Here is an 18,416-nt window from a genome sequence, read left to right as displayed (position 1 = left end):
GTTGAGTTACCTCCAGGGGGAAAGAATTCTTCGAAGTTTAAAGAATACATTGTGCGTTATACTACCACGTTGCCACAGCCACCGGCGATCGTTAATGCTATTACTTTTCATCTTGTCTTTTCCATCCGATCTTTTCACCACGCGATGATATCGAACGGAAGTAAAGTACGCCTCTTTATTGTGCACGACAATGGTACCGATTGCGATATGAGAAAAAGAGTCTCTGTTTTCGATTATCTGTTTTTTTTTTTCATTTAATAGCATACTCCAACGCGTATACCTCCGATTACTTTCGATTCTCATTTCAATTCGAATTAATCCACAGCAAGATTCTCTCTCTTCCTGTTTTTCAGATTTCATAAAAGTAGAAAATAGCAAGGAGGGGAGAATAAGAAACAGGGAATTTTTTATTCTAGTGGATAACAAATAAATTATAATATAATTAGATATAATATAATATAGTTACTGTATATAGCTGTTATCAAGATATGCTATGCCATTAATGCCTGCAATTTAGTATGCTATCGCATTTGAGCAACGATGCTTATTAGATTCACGTAGACGTACGTTGGATTAGACGAATCGAGATCTCTTATCAGAAGCAGAAAATCCCTTACCACGGCGACATTTCACGAAAAAAAAAAGGAAAGAGAAGTAGGACAAACAGATTGCAAGAGGAATTGAGAAACGAAAGAAAGCGATCTGGTTCTCGCGAGAAGACGATGAGAAGAAGAATGAGGGGGAAAAGGGAAAACATGATATAGTATGGATATCTGTGACATAAAATCTAATCGTAAAACACAATCCAATATAATTATTCAGTAAGGCATAGTTGCAAAAGAATCTCATAAGCATTGCAGCTGACAGTCAGCCGCTATTCTGGCTTCCAAATACGGCTATATTTCATGTCTATAGATGGACGAGAACCAGAGCTCGAAGCTGTTTTACGGTTTCCTCTAAAATCTCATCACTGGCGATTTCCTTCTCTTTTATTAAATCTATATCGTTTATTACACACACGCAAAACCTAAACAAAAAAGTAACAAGTGCGACCTCGACCGTTTTATTAAATTTATTCGATTATCTTTCCTAATTAAAACTCGCAAAATTCGTGATATTCCACATAATTATCGTCATACTTAAACCGTAAATTACGTATTCGATAGAACAATGAATCAAATTCGTACAGCACGAGCGATCAGTAATTAGCAGTGAATAAAGTAACGAGTACATATTTCTTTGTTTTTCTCTTATTGGCATTGGAGGCTTATTACCCTGTTTCACATAAGAAGATACTGTCCCATGAAGAATGCAAATTAGAGGTTATTTTCTAGTAATTTATTAGTATACATGTTTTAATATAACATAATGTATGTATATCTAAATATATACACGCGCGAGTGTATAGGTGTGTAAATGTGTGTGTGCGTGTGAGCATGTGTAGATGGATTTATGTGGAGTGTCTGTATAATGTTTCTATATATTTATGTATATCTGTACATTTTTGGAAAATCGTGCGCGACATTTAAACATACCTAGTAAAATACGTACATCGAAAAATGTACACAACAACATCTTTTCCACATTTGGTCACTTTGAAAACAAGCTATATCCGTTTACAAATCCTCCCCATTTCTTTCTCCTTGCATATTCTTCACTTCCGTTTGTTGTCGTACTCATTTTCTCGTCATTCACAAAATTATACATAATTTTATTCGTACAAGGAATTACATGGAGGAAAAGTAATAACTTTCTTCTTCTTAACAGGAAAAGCAAATGTTGTTTGTATTTTTATAACAATAACTTACTCCCCACAGACAAAGATTAAAACAGAAACTTATAATTAGTGCACTGTTATAATGCGATACGAATCAAAGACATTTCTCCTCTGAAATTTCTAAAATAGAAGAACCAGACACAAAGAGATGGTAAATTAAACAGCTGGTTATCGGCAGAAGGGATGCTGGGAGGTAGAGAAGGGGAATTATTGGAGAAGGAGAAACAAAGAGATGGAGAAAAACCTTCGCTTCGTAACAAAGACACTTTCCTGACCCGAGTTCAAACATCACTTTTAAGCAATAGTATACATACATACATACATACATACATGCATACATGTATACATACATACGTACGTACATACATATACATACATACATACGTACATGCGTACATACATACATACATACACACATACATGTATGCATGCATACATACATTCATATATACATACAGAGAGACATATATACATATGTGTGTGTGTTCATCTGTCTAGTGTATTACCCACTTTGCGGTAGAAAATAATAACGCCTAAAAATTTCCTCCACTTGGATTTAATATAAAAGAAAGCAATCGTTAAATATCGGATAAAAAGAAATACGGTTCTACGAGAATGAGTTACATAGCCGGTGCTGTCGTGCCCGCGTCTTTTGTCTTACAAATATGCGTTTAGGTATGACGCACTATTATTCCGATATCAGAATGGCAGCATTGATTCTGAAATGGTGCGTATATTCAGTGAAAACTCAGTCTTGTAGAAACAGTTAGTCTCTTGAATTTCGGCGAGTAACAATAGTCACCGATACAAAATTGCTCTGCCGCAAACACTAGGCATTATTAACTTTTTTCTCGTAGGAACGAAAAGACTGAATTCCCGAGAACATTTAATTTCCCGGTTGACATTTATGATACTCAACACGCTACTGCTCTGCTGTGTTTAGCTGCTCGTTGAGCAGCTATTCGTTGACTTCGTCTTAAAGTACGCGGAGGTGATTCTGCGTCAGTTTCCTCTTCCGAATCGGAATTATCTAGTGCTGTCTTCCCAGCATATCGCCAACTAACAATTGCACCATCCCACTGAAACAGAATGTTTTCTTTCGATCGTACTCTTCATTCTCATTTATACATCCCACTGCTTACTAATATTTATATTTAGATGTACATAATAATATCTACATATAAAACTGAAATATGTATAATATATAATACATACAGATGTTGAAACAATTTCCTGATGAAATGGATGCCAACTAACATCACGCACACATCCTTTGTGTCCTACTAAACTACTAACTATCCTACCCGTCAAAACATCGTAAACTGAAAAGAATTAAAAATCGTTTATGAACTTTAAAATTTATCGCAACGCAAAATTCGCGTGATCGTTCGAATTCCGATACAAACACAGTGCAAACTTACGTATTACTCGACCTGCTGCGCATCCGGTGTAAATATACCTTTGACCGGTAATAGACGAAGGTGAAAAATGACAACGTATTAAAGTTTGAAGAACGGAGTGACCACGATAGGTCATAATGCTGGTATCACCTTCCAACATATTTCTCGCTCTATGCACTGTAACGGAAACGTAAAAATCTTTGCATAATACTGCGACATACTGCGCGATAATCAGTAGTTATTCTTTACTAACGTCGTTTTGGTACTCGTTGCCATCGATAATCCCAGTTTTGATTTGCAACAGCTTTACGTGTATTTTGTTCTCCGTTGTGATCGGAAAACGCACGTACATCCCACAATTTGATAGTTTGATCTTTACTATTGGTAATCAAATAACGGCCATCACCACGTGGATCAATATACGTTATCCCATCCATATGGCCAGCTAATACTCCAACCGGATGTGGATCAGTTTCGTTTAAAGTTCTTCTGTCCCAAACCTAACAAATCAAAAAGAAAATTTATCATAATGTATGGAATACATTATATTACAATGTGTGTCGTATATATGTATAATTCCTTTCATAAAATGGTGATAAACACCTTGCAGAGGCCATCATCACCAGCGCTGTATAGGATTTGAGATGTATTGTCCGCAAAAGCAACCGTATTTACATCGTTGTCATGACCTTCGATCTAGAAAAGCAGGGAAAAGAAAAAAGAAAAATCTGTAAGGGATAAATGGTGGAACATTAACTTGTGATAATGATATACAGACACATACTCTGAAAGCCCGTTGATGACACTCTCTGTCATAAACGTAAAGATAACCATCGTTTGCTCCACCTAAAATCTCTCGGCCATCGCTAGAAAATACAAGCGAAAATACGCAAAATCGTCGATCCTCTGGACACAGTGATAAGGATTCTTGGGCACTCGAATCTCCATAAACCGGACAGAGATATACTGGAATAAAGAAAGTAAGAGACAAGGAATGATAAGAAAAACTTAACCCATTTGTATTGTTTCAACAGCATACTATATACTTATAATACTTACAACATTCCGACCAACTGGAATAAACGATATAATTCCCATCGGGACTGAACGCTGTGTCTAGGATACTCCAACCTACGTCACGTGCGGGAATGGTTTTGAATTGTACAAAATCTCCATCGTGTGTTCGGTAAAGACGTAAAAATTTGTCTGTTAAAACATAGAACGTTAGATTCGATAATGTGAAAAATCAAAACAATTTATGGAGAGAGGATTTGCTCCGAATAGAAAGACAATTTCAATGTATGTAACTTGCCTTGACTGGCAGTTAAGAAAAATCTTCCATCTTTGGAGTAAGAACCGCAAAATGCTTTGGTATTATATTTAGCAACCTGATGCATCTTATTTGGTAAAAAATTGCTACTTATTCTGCACCGTTCACCTGTACTAAAACTAGGACCTAGAGCTCTTCTTTGAATCATCGATGTGACAGAGAGGTTACGCTTATCAATATTATCTATAAATCCGCATGCTTGCTTTGTAGCAAGACTTATTTCACTTTTCTAAAAACAAAAAAGAAAACGACAACGAGAAGAACATAGAATCTGAAACAACAACTGAAAGTAACGGCTGGTGAGCCGCATATTTCTAAATAACGAACATCTAGCCTGGATGTATTTGGCAAAGACGTAATTCTTGGAGGTTGTGAATTTGCGGCGTATTCCTCATCCGAGTCATCATGATCCGAAGATATGATATGTAATTGACCGCTGCAACATTCCAGAACGGAAATCCGTTAATAATCTCGATTGTTGGGAGCTGAACTGCTTGCTCGAGAAAAGACTAAAGGGACGGTGAACGAGGAGGTTAGGTTATCCAAAGAGACAAGACAGATGAAAATATTCGATTATCTTGAGAAAACAGAGAGAGATACGATAAAAAGGGGTAGGATTTCCTCACGGAAAACGAATGTTTCGCTTTTACAAAAGCGAATTATCGTGGCGCGGATCTATAATAATAACAAATTAGAGGAAGAGGTTAGAATTCCTCCTGCTCTCGTTTGTTCATTCTCTCTCTCTCTCTGTCCTTCTGTCATTTTTTCAACTTCTCTTTTCTGTGGAACCTCTATGCCTTTCCTGTCTCTTTCTATCAACGGTCATACGTATACCACACGTTCATAGGAAAGATCCACAATGATACTAAACCTTTCGCCTATGAGATAACATTGAACCAACCTGCGTATTAGATATTGCAAGACAGCAGCAAGTCCTGGATCATGTTCAATATCCATATTCCGTGAACTAATGCCTCCCATGCAGCGTGTAAACGAATCTTATTTACCGTCTAAAAGCAAACAAGGAAAACGTCCGAGGGTTGATGGCGTTAGTGCAGTGACTATGACAGTTGAAACAGACGATGACAGGAACGGAGAGAGCGCGTGAGAACTTGGAGAGAAGAGGGGAGAGGAGAACGGATCGTGATATCTTGTTCTTCAACGGTTGCAACACATGGAAAAAGAAAAAGTTGTTATTCGAAAAGTAATAGATTGCAATTGTGATTGCCGGACTATAATAACACATACACATATATGTGTATTGTGTACGTGCAGAGTATGTGTAGATCGAATTCATCGAGCGAACGAGGCTGTAAAGGAAAAGGGTTAAAAAATTAAAGGACGAGGAGGACGAAGGCGCGAAACATATTTAAACGTTGTTATACGAACGTTGAAATTTCGACATTAAGCATCAATTAATTTGGAACATTTTCAAGCACGTTCATAAACACTACAAGTAAAAAACTCTATATCCGATTCAGATATTCTACGTATCTAGCATCAGTCAAATAAAAAGAAGGAACTTTATGACGAGTTCCAGTGATTTCCGAATTTTGCGAACGTATTTTTTCGGAACAACAAACCATTTCGAATTATTGGGCTTTTAGGACAAATACGATAGGATAAACATTACAGATAAATATTATAACGATACTAGAAAAGGATCAGAAAATTTATTACGCTTACTAGATCTGTCACTAGTTGAGTTTAAAAAGTTGAGCGAGACTGATCGGAAAGCGTTTAAATTGCGCTGATCGAAGATAAGTCAGTGAACTTTCCTGTTCAGGTAAATTCAACTTGATTCCTATGCGCATCGAAACATTCACGGTGCATAGCCATTGGCTAAATACAGAATAGACCTGACATCCAATGCATCTTCATGTTCCATGTTTTGATTTGAGGGTCAGCTAACAACTTAACTATTACCCCCTTGCTATTATCGTGTCGATAACACGAGATATTATTGATTCCGGTATAGATCCCTGAACGATAACAGAATGTGTGCCACGATATTCCCTAAGATTGAATCGAATGTGATTCCAATGTTGGTCGTATTACAGAACGCGAGACACAAAATCCCAAATAATATCATGTCTATTCTATACTTGATCTAGTTAGATAGAGTTAATGGAATGGATTACGAGCACTTATACATATACTATACATACGAGATCCCATGATGCCGCGTGAAATAACGCGTGATTGCGGATGTATTGTAACTTTAGTATGTAGCGTCACCATTGTTCGACTAATGTACTTCATTCTCCTGTATTCTGCTTTACCCTCGCAGTACGCAACACTTTGCCAATAATGGACACAACGTGTGTCGCGGGCGAAAGAGAGTACAGGAGAGTGAAGTACACTGAACAAACGATAGTGGCGTTACATACTAAAGCTACAGTATGACCACGATCCAGTTGCGTAGTATGTATGTATACATATCAATGATATCAACGATTGGTAATGTCGACCGAGTAACTGTAAGCTCGGTACATAAAAATAGGCAAATTTCAGTCAAATATGTACTGTACGTACGTATTTTAACAAGGCGATGAAAACGACGCGGTTTTCGCATAGATGAAAAGAAAATGTAACAGATGTTATATATATCTTTAACAACATGGTATACCGAAAAATTGCAAATGTAGTATATATTTCTTTTCTAATAACACGTATAGGACACAGATTTAAATGGTTGGATCGATAAGAAAATCTGTAATGTATAATATACATACACGTATACGTATGTATTCATTATAATGTATTCATTATATGCATATACATATACGTATAATACACAGGAAGGAACTAGAACTATTTTTCTTTTTCTTAATCGTTTCCTGTTTTTCGTCGCGCCCTCTGATCTCTTGCCATCTCACACTTACAAATTGTAATCTGTAGTTAATACGTAATCCGAAAACCGTAAGTTGCGACATATGGTAACCCCTATCGACTAGTCAATTCCCCCTACCTTCGGAGCAAGTTATCGCATCCCCTAACCCCGGTCTCCGGTCCGGTGTCCCGTGACCCACAGCTACCTGCAGTCTGCAGCTACCAGACCTATAATTTCCAGGCAGAGGCTTACACCCTGGCCAGAACCGGAACCAAGCTGAAGCCGAGGTCGTGGGCAAAGCCATAGCTCAGCCGGGATCGGAGTGCGCGCATGCGTCTTTTTATTATTTTCTTGCGACTTTCTCGTTCTCCTATCGAATGTCGACAACGTTAATTCGCACGTCGCGACGACGATGACGACAAGGACGACGACAACGAAGACAACGACGACGTCGACGATGACGACAACGGCAACGACGATGACGACGATGACGACAACGACGATGACGACAACGACAACGACGATGACAACAATAACGATGAAGAAAACGATGAGAACAAGAAGAAGAAAGAGATTGAAAACGAACACGGTATCAACGTTATCGGCTATCGCGCGAATATCACCTTACATCGTTATTGCTACTGGCAAAAATAGAAGACGAAAACAAAGATGGGAGCGAAGACGAAGACGAGAACAGGGCTAGAATTAGGGACAAGGACAAGATCAACAGCAGCAACAGTTAGAAGAAGAAACGACGACTACTACGTGGACGGCGGTCACGACGAAAAGAAAACAAAGAAACAGAATCAAAACAAAAACAAAATGAATAAGACGAAGAGAGGAAGAAATAGAGAAATTTGGATAAAAGAGAATAATCTTAGTGGGACGGTTGTCGAGATGTGCAATATCGGAAGCGATACGCAGGAAAGATAGTTTAGAGAAAAGCGAAGGATTCGATTATCGGTAGCAGTGTCGAAAATTATATCTGTGTCGGTGGTGATGCAGTCACGCGTCAATCGTGGCCGACTGTTCCTTTGGATTGCTCGCGCGAGGTTCGCGCGGCGCGCGCGTGCTCCGAGCCACCGCGCATCGCGCATTACCCTTCTTTCAGTTTCTTCATGCTTATAGTGCTTCTATACGCGGTACACGATTCCCGTTGTCGTCGGCAACAGGTGAGCCATTCCAAACCTTCAGCTGCCTTGTGCTCTTTTTCCCCGTTTTTCACCAATCATTTTCGCGCTGTTTCTTTTCTTCTTATTTTCTCTCTCTCTCTCTCTCCTTCTTTCTCCCCCAAAGTCTCACTCCCCCTCTCATCTCCTTACCATCTTGTTCGATTTCTTTTTCTTTCTACTTTGTCCGATTTTGTTCTCGCTGTTCCAAGATCTGCTGTTTTATTGAAGCTAACCGACGATTCTATTAACACGGTGTTATTTAATTAACGATACGACGTATTACCGCTATTTTTGAATAATTGGCCGAACAATAGGCGAATTACACTCTAATCGATCGCGAGTTTCCCCGCGAACTTGTGCCAGAGGAATCGTGTTTCAGTTGACCACAGTCGCTCGAATGGTCTAGATGGAATCGCCGACTAACCCGCTACCTTAATTAACTACCATTGTTGGCTGTCGACGAACGTTCAAGCTGCCCCTTTTGACATTTGACAACCACTTTTCCGACCATCTGTTCGGTATTGTCGTTCGAAACCGGCACAATCATAGATTTTCAATCACAGATCAAATCATAGATTTTCAATCGTTTCGCGCTCAAACGAATCTCAACGTTTCGCTTCGTTCCGTTCCGTTATCCGTTATTCGAGAAAAGCGACATACTCGTACGTGAAACGCGTTATTCTCTTCTCATCCTGATCCTGAAATCGATTCCAATTATTTGCAATTCTTTACTCGGTGCTAATGTGATGAATTTTGCGTGACAGCATCTTGCTTTCTCTTACCGTCCATGACCGAAACAAACTTTGTCTCTGTCTTGTCTTTGACGAATCGATAATATATGTGTGTGTATGGTTGTTAGTCGATCTTTAAACTTGCTGCGAATTTTTCCGAAACTGTTTAAATATCGAATTAAAATTCAGGAAAAATCATCGAGTCCTCGAATTTGTTTTTATTTTCCATTTATTATTAATATACACGGCAAATGGTAAACAGCAATAGCGACATATTACCAATTATATTTATCGAAGCAAGAAATAGAAAATAGAACGAACTGATGAGAATAAATGAATATGCTGGTAGAAAGTCGATTCCTCCTCTCTTGACAGCTGTGCCTAATTCGAATGTGTCCGTTAGCCTGTTCGGATTATGTTTATTCCTGATTGCGCGACCATTCGAAACGTAATGAATCCGACTAATGCGATCCAATTCGATTTATCTCTCGAGTTATACTCGTTGATTGTGCAATATGTATAGAGGATTGCCTACGAAGGTACGAGGTGGTAAATCGATAAGGAGTTGCGTAAGGAGAAACGAGAGGAGCCGCGAGACGAATTCACGAGAGAAAGAAAAAGACTGTGAATGGGCAGATTAGTAAAAATGTTGCTCTTGGTATACCGATTGATGTATATCGATCGTTGCACGCGCAAAATAATCGATTAAATCGCCGCCATTATTGTCATCGTCGTCGTTGTCGTCGATATTGACTCGCGATAGCGAGTAAAAATGTATCGATCTAAGAATACGTTTGTGCTTGATAGTCCAGCAGGTGTATCCGTGGGAGAAGCAAGTGACTGGAAGAGGATAATCGAAAGTTGAGAAATTTGGCCGGAGCGAAGCGATTAAACAAAGTGATTCGATGAACATTGAGGATTAACACGAAAGTCGTTATGTTTGCCAAGTCGAAAAGCAGTGGCTCGACACCGAGCGTTATACTCCCGAATCCCCTTCAAAATTTATACGAAGTCGGCAAACAATCGGCTACCGCGGGCCCCGAAAACGCTTGGCGCATATACGACGGATACACGAAAACCGATCGAAAGGTAATACAATTTTTCAACGACCAGCGTCCATCTTCTCCCCCTCCTTCACTCTTTTCCCTTCGTTGTTGCTCGTTTACTTGCTTCTTCTCTTTCGTTTTAGGAAGTGTCGATATTTTTCTTTGACAAAAGATCGGTCGATAAGCTGCACAAACCGAAACGAAAGGAGACCGTGACGGAAATTTTACGGAATGGAGCACGACAAATGGAACGATTCTCTCATCCAAAGATACTGCAAGTAAGAGATCTCTGTCTCTGTTTTCGTCGGATACACATTTTTTTTCACAAATGCACGAAAAATCATCGTCGCTCATTAATATCTATCCGTTTAGGCGTTCAAGGTGGAGGAATGCGCGGATAGTTTGGCATTCGCGTCGGAACCAGTGTTGGCTAGTCTTGCCAACGTTTTAGCCTATCAGGAGCAACAAGCGAATAACGTTGGTCAGTCGACGAGTAACGTAACGAAACAAACTTCCTCGGTCGCTGGTCATCGTGCAACGTACGCGAAAGAATACGAGTTGCTCGACATCGAAATCAAGTATGGGTTGTTGCAGGTGAGGAAACCGACTGGGGCTCAATCTAATTTATGCTCATGTCATATACCCTATTATAATAATAATAATAATAGTCTTCTTTTTCTCCTCTTTTTCTCTCTCTTTTTTTCTTTCATTCAGATCACGGAGGCTCTGCTTTTTCTTCACGGAACCTGCAAAGTTCTTCATAGGAACGTTTGTCCTGCCAGTATTATAATAACCAAAAGGGGTACTTGGAAATTGTCAGGGCTCGAATTTATCGGTGAGTCTGATCGCACGATCTCGTTTGACGTGCAGTTTTCCAGACACGATCTTTCGCGATTCGTTCGCTTTTTCTTGTCGTAGAAAAAATTAACGAAGTACCGATGATACCATTGCAACCTTGGACTAACCGCATGCCGAAAATGACGCAGCCGAATCTCGATTACATAGGTAAGAATGTAAAAATATCCCGATCTTTTTTCCATTTACTTTTTTTCTTTTTTCGTTTTCTTTGCGTTCGTAACGCGTTTACACGCTACAGCTCCGGAAGTGCAACAAAAGAAAGTGGGAGGCTTCTACAGCGATATGTATAGCTTTGGTATGACGATATGTGCAATTTTCAACCAAGGACGCCCGTTGATTCAAGGGAATCATAGTTGTTCCGAGTACCTGAAACAGCTGGAAAACGTAAGCAACTGTTTCTACGTAGTACAGTGTTCTTGTATTATCTCGTGTTATCTCTTAGCTATCATTGCATGTGTCTCTAATTCTTTTCTAATATATTTAACCATTTATTTCCTTGTTCGTCGTTTCCTTTTCCATTGCCACAGCTGAAAGAACAAGTTGAGGTTATACTACCTCTAGTTCCTCTTCCGCTACGAGAAGCCGTTTCCCGACTGTTACACATAGATCCAGAAAAGAGGCCGACCATTCAAGTTTTATCCATGATCAAATATTTTCAGTACGTAAATACGTTTCTCTCGAACGAACATTCCACCTCCTTTGTATTTATATTCTAATTATTCTACGCGAAATCATCTTCCACTTTGCTTTCATTTTGCAGAGATCCACCGGTATACGCGCTTCAATTTCTCGACGTTAGCAAAATGAAAGACGTATTACAGAAAGAGCATTTTTATACGACTACTTTGAAAGGAATATTGCCTTATATACCAAGGGTAATTCGTACAGTATACATATAAAATAGATTCACGTATAACGCGATACAATATAGTCTAACGATATAACGTAACGTGGTGTAATAAATGTTAACTACGCGACATGAAACACCATATGAAAACAATATATTTGAATCAACAGAAACTTTGGTATCAACATATCTGGACGTATTTGCAAACTGAGTTGGAAAGTCAAGAAGTGCAATCGGCTGTACTACAACCGGTACTTTACATCGTACAAAATAGTACACAAGAAGAGTACGATCAAATTGTATTTCCATCGTTACGGTAAATATTATAGAAAAATATCTCTGTCTTGTTTCATTCGCGAGTTTATTTGTTATTAATTGGCGAATGGAATCGTCGCGTAGGTCGCTTTTTTCGAATCGGAAATCGATTCAGGGTACGGTAACGCTGTTGGAAAATTTGCATTTGATATTAATGAAAACGTCTCGAGAATATATAGAAGGTGAAGTACTTCCAATGTTATACACATCTTTCGAGAACTCAACTACTCAAGTACAGGTATGTGTACACAAGTGTATGTCAAATAAGAAAGAACGCAAATAGAAGAAACAGAAATGGAAAAAAGAAGAGGTGAAAGAAGTAATGCGTATTAAATGATTCGTAGACCGCAGCATTCGTAGCTGTATCGAACGTGACCGACTATATAGACGACGAGTCCGTTCGAAATATCGTACTGCCGAAACTCCTTCAGGCGTTTGAAAAAAATTTAATAGATTCCCGAGTACTAATGAATGTGATCCCTTGCATTTTAAATCGGTTAGAGAAGCAGAAAATCATCGATTGCATCTTACCGTTGTTGTTCAGTGTAAAGCTTCAAGAACCGGAGATAATCGTTCGGGTTGTACGTAAGTACACACGGTACATAAGTACGTTTGCATCCTTCTTCCCCGATTGAAGCTCTTGGGATAGTGGTTGTATTTGTTTCGAATAAAAATCGCGTCCATGCTTTATACCTATGTATATATAGATAACGTGTAACCGAATCAGCGTTGATCCACAGCCACATAGATGAATATGTAACGTAATAAAGACAACGACTATTCTGAAACTTTTAAACGGGGTTGTATGCGTATACGATGCACTTGCATTCCCACGATCGTCCTCGTTGTTGTTGTTGTTGTTGTTTGATGCATATTCGATACTGAGACCAAGGTTACGATTCAACTCCGACAGAGATTTACAGATTGATGTTAACCGACAAAAAGTACGGACTTTCTGTCAGCTGGATGGCGACTCGAGCGATGCCTTCTTTGCTACCTCATACTATCAACCCGGCACTGACTCTCGAACAATTTGAATTACTTCTCAAGGTGTTACAAGATATGCTGAATCACATCGAAAGGTGATGAAACGTTTGTTACAGATAATATAGATTTTACGTATAACTTGCGAAATTTCTACAAAGCACCGATAATCGCTGTTACACATTTTTTCGTTTGTTCTTTCGTTTTTGTTTCGTCGTTTCCTTTGCTTTTTTGTCCTTCCGAACAGAAATCAAAGGAATCAGTTAACCCTGGACAATCTGTCATTGTCGAGCCCGGAACGATATCGAAGTTTACGGCATCAACATAGTACGGATAATATGTACGTCGCGCCTTTCAACATACCAAACTTACGGATCGAGCAACGTAAAACTTCTTCGGCCGAAGACATGGCTCGGAAAAATAGCACAAGTAAGAATGGCACGAAAGAAGCAAATAACGTTGGAAATGCGTGTATAGGTGGAATCGCAAGTCGCCTGATTTTATAATAAATCCCGCTATTTTGTAGATTCGATGTCGTCGACGGTTTCAGCGGAAAACATGGCGAGAAAGAACTCGATGATAAGTAAGTGATTTTTCACGTACGCGTAATGGTACTTTCTACTACTTTTATACACGAACGTTGTTCTTTAATAATTTCAACATTGTTCGAATCAGCCATGTTCAGATGGTTCTCGTCCTCGAACAACGACAACAGTAATTTCTTGAAAGTGGCGAATACCTTTACGAGCAGGCGGTTATCGGACAACACTCTGATGACACCGAAAATTCGAGTAGCACCGTCTTGCGAAAGTTCTCCAGGTGTTACACCCGGCGATGGATTACCAATCCGGCGCCATTCGAGTACCGGCCCTCAAGATCGACGAGGATCTAATATAAATTTATCGCCTCCCTTGGTATCGTACCTTTGCCATCCTATCGTTTACCCTGTTATCCTTTCTTCTTTCGGTTCGTTGTTTCAACTAGGAAAGGATAAGAAGAAATATATAAAACGTAATAAACCAGCAAACAAATTGACCGTTTATAGTAAAAAGTAAGAACTAGCTTTCGTAGAGAAGCAACGGGGCAGAGAAAGAAAAAGAAAGAAAGAAAGAAAGAGAAAAAAGAGGGAAAAGAGAGAAAGAAAGGAGGGTTGCAGTAAGGGAGTATTAAAGATGTGATTCTCTCGATAGGGTGGAGGAATGCCGATTACCAGTAGCAGTGTACCATACTTGGTTAGTTCAAGCATGAACAGTATACGAGGTTCGAGGCGTCCGTCCGTTTCTTCGACGTCTTCTCAGCAAGGGACCGGACTTCTACAGCAGGTTGGCTCCAGCATGGTAAGACAACAACCCCCCATCTGCCTCAACCTCAATGGACTACCACCACCACCACCACCACAACCACAACCACCAACACTTTCTCCATTACTCCAGCTACCGGGACAGCCTTTCCACTGACCCTTCGTTACAGCTGCAGCGTAAGAATATTCACTAGCTTATCCGAAGACGTCGCCGATGCTCTCTTTTCTTTTCTTTAGTAATATGCGACTCGTAGATCGATAATGTCCATCGTTCTCGTCACGCTGTGTCTTCTTTTCTTTCAAAAGAGAAACGAAAAGTAGAGAAAAAAAAAAAGAAAAAGGAACACCATCTCTGTGATTACGACGTAAAGTGAATATCGTTCACGGTATTCACGTATATTCACGTAGTGGCGCATTTTGCAATTTGGATAGTTTGTCAAGCAAAAACATATACATATCTTTTTTTTACAGCAAACGGACAATTCCTGCTTATCCTACTTTTCTCCCATATTCTCTCTCTCTTTTTCTCTGTCTCTTTTTCTTTCATTCAATTTTTCACTAGTTCGCTCGCTCGCTCGCTCGCTCGTCCAGCTTTAATCCTTCCTACCTCTCTCTGATTGCCTGCTCTGATCTACTACTCATAATCTATCGAATCTTTTATTGTTCACGATCTTCCGATTTCCTTCGATTTACGTATATATGTATGTACAAGCACCAATGCTTCGCAGCTACTTGTATCGCGTGCATATATCATGTATATATCGTGGATGATTTTTCGGAAATCGACGAAACAAAGTAACATATTGTATCATTTTTCGATGGCACGACAAACATCAGTAATTATACACTTGTCTTTTGTTTCGTTACAGTACCAATTCTTCAACAAACAATTCGACGCTTGAACCGTGACCTTCGTAGGATACCGCGTACCCACTGTCATAACGAACAATTGGTTACTAGTTACTAATTACTAGTTACTGGTGGTTACCGTCCGCGCGACACGACGCGACGCAGTCAAGGTAAATAGCAGCAAATAAGAATAATTTGATAGGGATCTCGTTGGAGTTGAAGAAACGGCTTTTGGTTGATCGATCTTGCTACATTATCCTATGTATGTACCTAGTCGTATCGGACGTACGTCGAATAACTTTTACTCTTGAGATGGATATACTTGGACCTAAAATGTATCGGTCATCCGTAGAAACGTAGTAGCACGAGTAAGGACTTTGATTTCTTGCAGAAAATATCGATTTATTCGAGACCTTCTAAAGTGGCCTAATCCCATAACAAGTAAAACATAGTTGTCAATTTGTCTGTGTAATCGTTTAAGACATTCTAAAGAAACACGAACGAATGTGTTTAGTACGTGGCCTGTGGTTGCACGTAGAGTCGATGCAGTTGAAAGTAACGCGACCAAGTGGCGAGAGTAAATGCGTTTTAAAAGGCGCTCCAAAAGAGAAAAGCATTTTTCCATGCATGTTCCTGCAAGTACAATCAAATTTAATTACGTAACGCGATGCGTGAGTCATCTCGACTATTCCAAGTCAATTATAGATAATGCTATCAATTTCTTCATATTGTGCATCCGCTTTTTCTCTAAATTCCACCTCTTTTCTTGCAAACGTAACGCCGAAAGCGGAAATCTGGTTGCTTTCACTACCTGAAAAATAATAACAGGTTATCTCGTTGTACATCGTTTCGAGGAAAATAACTTTATTTATTCTCTTATTAATAGTAAGCAAACTTATCGTTATTTGCGTTCGCTTCTGACGGAGGAAAAACGTACGCAAAGAACGTAACAAACGTCGATGAAAAATACGAACACGTTGTATAGGATATAAATTGTGTGTTGGAATCCGATACAAGCGATTGAGAGTTGAAAAATGTAATTTGTGTAAAAGTGTCGTGGAAAAATATCAGATGTTGCAACTAGGTGTATTTCGATGCACATGTATACATATCAAACTTGCACAGTTGTACGCGTGATAGCTTAAATATCTCCACTTTGGCGACATTTCCTCTCCTCAATCGCGTTGGAAGTTTGTTTGTTGAATTCTCGATAAAAAGTATATTGTTATAGTATATTTTGGAACGTATGCAGGTGTGTGCGTGTGTTGTGTACGAGACGATATGCGTAGAATCGTGAAAATGTAAGAGAATGGAAAGACGGAGACGACAAATATGTTAACGTTAACGTAAGAGTTAAACGTAAGAGTACTGTGGCGTGTGAAAAGAGAGTTTTGCGTTTCGTCCCGGGACTACCGGAGGACTCGTCAGTAAGGCTATGCCCGGTAGTCCCTGCCTTAGACGTAGAGGGAGTCTCGCTAGGTGCGGTATTTGTATCAATCGCTCGTATATTCGACCGCTAGCGAGTTAGACAGACTCGTTGTCGTCGTAGCCCTCTAGTGTTGGCGGTTGGTACCAGCGGATCGCCGGGGAGGTGTTGCGCCGCGTTGATGGCTCGACCTGTCGGCGTCCTGTTGACTACCGATCCGCCACAGTACTTAGGAACGTAATAGCAGGCAAATCGCAGGAGACTGACTGCTTTTCTGGATAATGGCGGCACTAGAAAACAAAGTGTCCTTAAGATTCGCGCTAAGAACTAGTTTTCGTTTGCTAGATCACGATCTGCGTGATCAGAAACGAATAGTATCGTTGAGATAGAACTGCGTGGACAATCTTGGGCAATTTTCGGCAATCTTGGACAATCTTGGACAATCGTTGACAATCATCATCGAGGTGGAGAACTCGCGAAAAAGTTGATGCCACTTTTAAACCGAATTCCATTGAATTTCATTGGCCGGAATGATGTTTGCGTCCCTGCGAATCATCTCTTAATAATTAATTGGCGGAATTGGAATTGCGGAAAACATTTGAACGGTTGTTCATGTAATATCGCTTCGGCCATCATCGGTTTATCGGCGAGAAAGCGAGTCTCAGGATCTCACGTATTCCAAGTATAGCGACTGTATCGTACAAACAGAAAATGACAATCATATTCGATTGCGGAGCTACGCCGAATATTGAAATTTTCCAATTCTAGAACGTAAATTTCTTTGACCTGTCGTGTGTAAGTAAGTAAGTACCTGTCGTCGATCGATAACGTCGACCGTATTATTCTTCCCATCGAATGTTTTCCTTCGTCCACTTTGTCGTGTTGTTTGTCGCTTCTTCCATTTTTCACCTATATTCCCTTCTCTTTATTTCTTCCATCCTTCTTTCTAAAAATTCCACCTTCACCGTTCCGATTTTACACAGTACAACGGCTGTGAACCGTTTAAAAAGTGAAACGATCGTACCCCCCTTTTCGATGCAGACGAAAGCGTGATAATATCGTGGGGTGACTGTAAGACTGAGGAACTGTCGCGAGTGTATTGCTACTTATCGTTAGATACGATACAATACGATACGATATACCAGTAACGGTTGAAAAGAAACGGGACCTCGTGGTAGGCATGTACCGAAGATCGACTGCATCGAAATCTAACGCGAGCAATTCGCCGTTTACGATCAATTACGATGTTCCCATTGTCATTATTGTTATCATTGTATTCTGTAATTTTCTATGTGTAAATGCGAATACACGCAACGAGTAACGTGCTCAATAGATTTCCTATCGAGATTAGGTGTCGAACGCGATCGATCATTCTCCGTGATATCTTTCGCAACTGACTTCCTTTCTCGACTAACTTTAGTCCGTTCTTCGATCGTCCGTTCTCGTTATTAAGTATGTATATTTCGTGTATCTCTTTCGAAGGATGTACTATAATAAAAACGATGCTACTTGATTTAATGTATCTTCCACCTTGTTTACGTCGTTTCG

General features: G+C 39.7%; 2 protein-coding genes across 5 annotated transcripts; one reads left to right on the top strand and one right to left on the bottom strand.

Moving 5' to 3' along the window:
- Window positions 1–971: 971 nt before the first annotated feature.
- LOC126869422 (DDB1- and CUL4-associated factor 11) lies at window positions 972–5,643 on the bottom strand. Its single transcript, XM_050625934.1, has 10 exons — window positions 5,409–5,643; window positions 4,835–4,943; window positions 4,490–4,736; window positions 4,237–4,383; window positions 3,962–4,143; window positions 3,781–3,873; window positions 3,431–3,677; window positions 3,199–3,354; window positions 2,993–3,099; window positions 972–2,856 (listed from the first exon to the last, which is right to left on the bottom strand). Exons 1-10 carry the CDS (start codon window positions 5,486–5,488, stop codon window positions 2,692–2,694), a joined length of 1,533 nt encoding a protein of 510 aa, XP_050481891.1. The 5' UTR covers window positions 5,489–5,643; the 3' UTR covers window positions 972–2,691.
- A 1,825-nt stretch (window positions 5,644–7,468) lies between these two features.
- Window positions 7,469–18,381, top strand: LOC126869210 (SCY1-like protein 2). Of its 4 annotated transcripts, none has more exons than XM_050625457.1 (18): window positions 7,469–8,512; window positions 10,051–10,332; window positions 10,433–10,567; window positions 10,662–10,883; window positions 11,004–11,124; window positions 11,208–11,294; window positions 11,386–11,531; window positions 11,675–11,805; window positions 11,908–12,022; window positions 12,165–12,310; window positions 12,394–12,547; window positions 12,654–12,894; window positions 13,223–13,391; window positions 13,541–13,722; window positions 13,820–13,876; window positions 13,969–14,207; window positions 14,484–14,770; window positions 15,463–18,381. In XM_050625457.1, the coding sequence occupies exons 2-17, from the start codon at window positions 10,180–10,182 to the stop codon at window positions 14,748–14,750; spliced, it is 2,565 nt and encodes an 854-aa protein (XP_050481414.1). In that variant the 5' UTR covers window positions 7,469–8,512; window positions 10,051–10,179; the 3' UTR covers window positions 14,751–14,770; window positions 15,463–18,381. The 4 variants fall into 4 exon arrangements, with proteins under 4 accessions (XP_050481414.1, XP_050481424.1, XP_050481432.1 ...); XM_050625467.1 differs by lacking the exon at window positions 7,469–8,512 and adding an exon at window positions 8,608–9,030; XM_050625475.1 differs by lacking the exon at window positions 7,469–8,512 and having other exon boundaries at window positions 9,053–10,332; window positions 14,484–14,630.
- Window positions 18,382–18,416: the final 35 nt, after the last annotated feature.

Source organism: Bombus huntii, chromosome 1 (assembly GCF_024542735.1).
Source record: "Bombus huntii isolate Logan2020A chromosome 1, iyBomHunt1.1, whole genome shotgun sequence".
Taxonomy (NCBI): Eukaryota; Metazoa; Arthropoda; class Insecta; order Hymenoptera; family Apidae; genus Bombus; species Bombus huntii.
Note: the sequence above shows the minus strand (reverse complement) of the source record. Positions and strands in the feature narration are given on the sequence as shown.